The sequence below is a fragment of the Cebus imitator genome, unplaced genomic scaffold (genome assembly GCF_001604975.1).
Source record: "Cebus imitator isolate Cc_AM_T3 unplaced genomic scaffold, Cebus_imitator-1.0 Scaffold778, whole genome shotgun sequence".
Taxonomy (NCBI): Eukaryota; Metazoa; Chordata; class Mammalia; order Primates; family Cebidae; genus Cebus; species Cebus imitator.
The window spans coordinates 314,032-318,392 of NW_016108093.1; the positions used below are offsets into that span (position 1 = coordinate 314,032).

At 44.6% G+C, this 4,361-nt stretch overlaps 1 protein-coding gene across 1 annotated transcript; it reads right to left on the bottom strand.

The window, feature by feature from the left end:
• Positions 1-570: 570 nt before the first annotated feature.
• LOC108297173 (60S ribosomal protein L23-like) lies at positions 571-1,070 on the bottom strand. The gene has a single exon (XM_017519824.2). The coding sequence runs from the start codon at positions 1,045-1,047 to the stop codon at positions 625-627; it is 423 nt and encodes a 140-aa protein (XP_017375313.1). The 5' UTR covers positions 1,048-1,070; the 3' UTR covers positions 571-624.
• Positions 1,071-4,361: the final 3,291 nt, after the last annotated feature.

Sequence of the window (4,361 nt, forward strand, 5' to 3'; positions counted from 1 at the left end):
GTTTCAGTTACGTGAGTTGAAGAAGTTCTAGAGATCTGCTGTATAACATTGTGCTATTCTTAACAATACCGTATTGTTCACTTAAAATTTTGTTAAGAGGACAGATCTCATGTTAGGTTTCTTACCACAATAGAAAAATTGAAGCACCTACATAAGTGCTCTAACATAGGGAAGGAATCACAGACCAGGATCCTTAACCAGCCTAAAGAGAATTATAGAAGGCTTTCCCGAGGTGGTGAGTTCAGTGTGAAGGACAAGTCATAATTAACCAGGTGAGGAAGTAGCAAGTGTGGGTGTACTAAGGTTTGAAGGGACTTCCCAGTAGAAAGAAAATATGGCATTAGTCAGGTCAGGCTGCCATAACCAAAATACCGAAGACTAGGTGGCTTAAAAAACAGAAATGTATTTTCTCCCAGTTCTACAGGCTGGAAGTCCAAGATCAAGGTTTTGATAGGTTTGGCTCCTTCTGAGGCCTTGTTCCTTGGCTTGCAGATTATCACTTTCTTACTCTGTCTTCACATGGCCACCCCTCTTTGTGTGTGTGTGTGTGTGTGTGTGTCCTATAATTGCCTCTTTTTTTTTTTAATGGTTTTAAAGTTTTTTATTTTTTACAATACTGGAGAATCATGCAATGCTGCCAGCATTGGATGCAATCCGGGGCCACAGGTCTGCACACTCCTTTGCTACTGGTCCTGTAATAGCAGAACCTTTCATCTCGCCTTTATTGTTCACTATGACCCCTGTATTATCTTCAAAATAAAGAAACATGCCATCTTTTCTCCAGTATGACTTTCGTTGTCGAATGACCACTGCTGGATGTACCTTTTTTCTGAGCTCTGGTTTGCCTTTCTTGACTGTGGCCATCACCATGTCACCAACACCAGCAGCGGGAAGTCTGTTCAGCCGTCCCTTGATCCCCTTCACAGAGATGATATACAGGTTTTTGGCTCCTGTGTTGTCAGCACAGTTGATCACAGCTCCTACCGGAAGACCCAAGGAAATCCGGAATTTCGCACCAGAGAACCCACCACACCCTCGCTTCGACATCCTGAACGCTGGAAAGAAGGAAAAAAGCCTCTTTTTAACTTAATCACCTCTTTAAGACTCTATCTTCAAATAGTGTCACATTCTGAGGTACTAGGGGTTGGGCTTAAGCACACGAGTTCTGGAGAAACACAATTCGGCACATAGCAAGCATTCATAAAGGCATGGCCAGGGAATTGCAGGAAATTGTTATAGCCTGTGGCTGATTTATGAAACGTAAGGTACAACTGAGAAGTTTCGGTTTTACATAGAGGCAATGGGAAAATGCTGGGGGAGTATCGTGATTGAGTGGTGCTTTAGAAAGACCACTGCGGTGGCAATGGGGAGGCTCAATTATAGTGGGGTCGAAACTAGAATATGGGAAACAAATTTTATCAGTTAGCTTTTGCTAAGAAAGGAACTGCCCCCAAAATTTAGTAGGTCACAAGACACACACACACACACACACACACACACACATTTATTTACCTCACAATTTTGTGGTTTGGCGATTTGGACTGGGCTCAGCTGGGCAATTCTGCTGATCTGGGCCAAGCTTGGCTGAACTTGGCTGGGCTCGCTCATGTATTGGCTGTCAGTGGCCAGGTCAGCTGAAAGTGGGCTGGTCTAGGATGGCTCACATGAGACGGAGCATCTCTGTTCCACACAGTCTCTCATCATTCAGCGGGCTGTTCTAGATTTGCTCATGTGGCAGTGGTGGTAGAACTTCCTAGAACAAGGTAGGCAGAACACAAGGCCTCTTGAGCCTCATACTTGGAAATCACACAATGTTGCTTCCACTGCAAAGCAAGTGTCAAGGCCAGGCCAGATTCAAGGACTGGAAAAAGAGATTCCTTTTTTTTTTTTTTTTTGACATGGAGTCTCGCTCTGTCACCCAGGCTGGAGTATAATGGCTCAATCTCAGCTCACTGCAACCTCCGACTCCCCGGTTCGAGCAATTCTCCTGCCTCAGCCTCCCGAGTAGCTGGGACTACAGGCACCCACCACCAAGCCCAGCTAATTTTTGTATTTTTAGTAAAGATGAGGTTTCACCATGTTGGCCAATTCTTAATTAAGAATGCCTTAACTAGGCCAGGTGAAGTGGCTCACGCCTGTAATCCCAGCACTTTGAGAGTCTGAGGTGGGCAGATCACCTGAGGTCAGGAGTTTGAGACCAGCCTGGCCAACATGGTGAGACCGTTTCTACAAACAATACAAAAAATTATCCAGGCATGGTGGTACAAGCCTGTAATCCCAGCACTTTGGGAGGCCAAGGCTGGGTAAATCACCTGAGGTCAGGAGTTCAAGACTAGCCTGGCCAACGTGGCAAAACCCCATCTCTACTAAAAATACAAAATTATCTGGGCATGGTGATACATGCCTGTAGTCCCAGCTCCTCGGGAGGCTGAGGCAGGAGAATCGCCTGAAGCTGGGAGGTGGAGGTTGCAATGAGCAGAGATTGCGTTATTTTACTCCAGCCTGGGCGACAAGAGCAAAACTCCATCTAAAAAAAAAAAAAAGAATGCCTTCCTAAAGCATTTTTGGGTTTGTTAAGGAGGTTAAGGCATTCTTAGTCACAAGATAAAGTAGAGGTTGGCACACAATACAGGTCATAAAGACATTGCTGATAAAACAGCATGAGGCCAAGAAGCCAGTGAAATTCCACCAAAACCAAGACAGCAAAGAAAGTGACTTCTGGTTGTCCTCACTGCTCATTATATGCTAATTTTAATACATTATCATGCTAAAAGACACAGTTTACAGATGCCATGGCAGCATCCAGAAGTTACTCTATATGGTCCAAAAAGGGGACAAACCGTTAGCTCTGGAGATTGGCCACCCCTTTCCCAGAAAACTGCAGAAGAAACCACCCCTTGTTTAGCATATAATCAACAAGTAATGGCCAGGCTTGTGGGTCACGCCTGTAATCCCAGCACTTTGGGTGGCCAAGGCGGGCGGATCACGAGGTCAGGAGTTTGAGACCAGCCTGGCCAACATGGTGAAACCCTGTCTCTACTAAAGAAATACAAAAAAATTAGCCGGGCATGGTGGTGGGTGCCTGTAGTCCCAGCTACTCGGGAGGCTGAGGCAGGAGAATTGCTTACACCCAGGAGATGGAGGTTGCCCCTCACCCCCTGGTATTCTCAAGCCTTAGCACCGCCTTCATAAGTATGAAACATCCTTATCTGCTACTGAATGAAATAAAACAACAGAAGTGGAAGGGATACCTGTCGGTAGCAGCTTACTGTTGCTCTAGTGAGAGAAAATTTGTACTGTGTTTTAAGTAGCAGAGAAATAAAGAAGGGGCAATGTTTTTCCTGTGTGGGAACTTGTATCAGGGACTTTGCACGAGCTGTTCCGCTGGCTGAAAATATCTTACAACCCTATCTCTCTGCCTCTTTTCTGGCTCCCTCTTAGCCTCTAATTTTTAGTTTACACGTCACTGTCACAAAGAGAACTTTCCTGACGACCTTATCCCAATGCGCCTCTTCCCCTGCCAGTTACTACTACAGCACTCTGTTTAATTCTTTCTCAGCAGTGTTCACAATCTACTGCTATCTTGGTTTGGCTTATTTGTGTGTTTGTGTCTCTTCCATCACATTAACATTAAGCTTTGAGATCAGAAATATTATCTGTCTTGTTTACCCGACAAAGAGCTTGGCAGATTCTAGCAGTTTGTGAAAGGAAAATAAAAATGCAGGACCCCAATTCACTGCCAAAAAGAAAAAGTTAAGCTGAAAGCTGAGTCATGCCAGAAGCTGCCTTTCCCTTTGTTCCTAAGCTGATAGCTACAGATAATCAGTTAAATATCTCTAGGGGTAGCTACTCTGTACTCCCGTATCTTACATAAGTGATCTACTGAGTGCCAGAAGAATACGTAATTGACTCTTCACCTACCTGCTCCTTTTCTCTTACAGCACGTGAATGACCACACCCTCCCTCTTTCCCCTCCAGCCTGCTTTTCCCGTTTGAAAATTGAAGTCCTCAAAATCATCTTTGGAGAAAGGCACAGACTGTTTCTGCGATTCTCTGTTTTCTCTCTTCCGGGCATGTCCTTAACCTTGGTAAAATGAACTTCTAAATTGATTGAGACCTGTTTCAGATACTATTTGGTTTACATGCTCAATATATATTTGTTAAATGAAAACATTATTGTCTCCAAGCCTGGAGATAAAATACAGATGATGTTCTTCCTGAGGTGCTCTTCTTTTTAATCTGCTTTAATATGAATTCAGAAATGTGGCTGGGCATGGTGGCTCACGCCTGTAAGCCCAGCACTTTAGGAGGCCAAGACAGGAGGATCGCTTGAGCCTAAGAGTTCAAGACCAGCCTGGGCA

Excerpts from the sequence above, each read along its gene's own strand:
- LOC108297173 (XM_017519824.2), bottom strand. The coding sequence starts at position 1,047 with ATGTCGAAGCGAGGGTGTGGTGGGTTCTCTGGTGCGAAATTCCGGATT.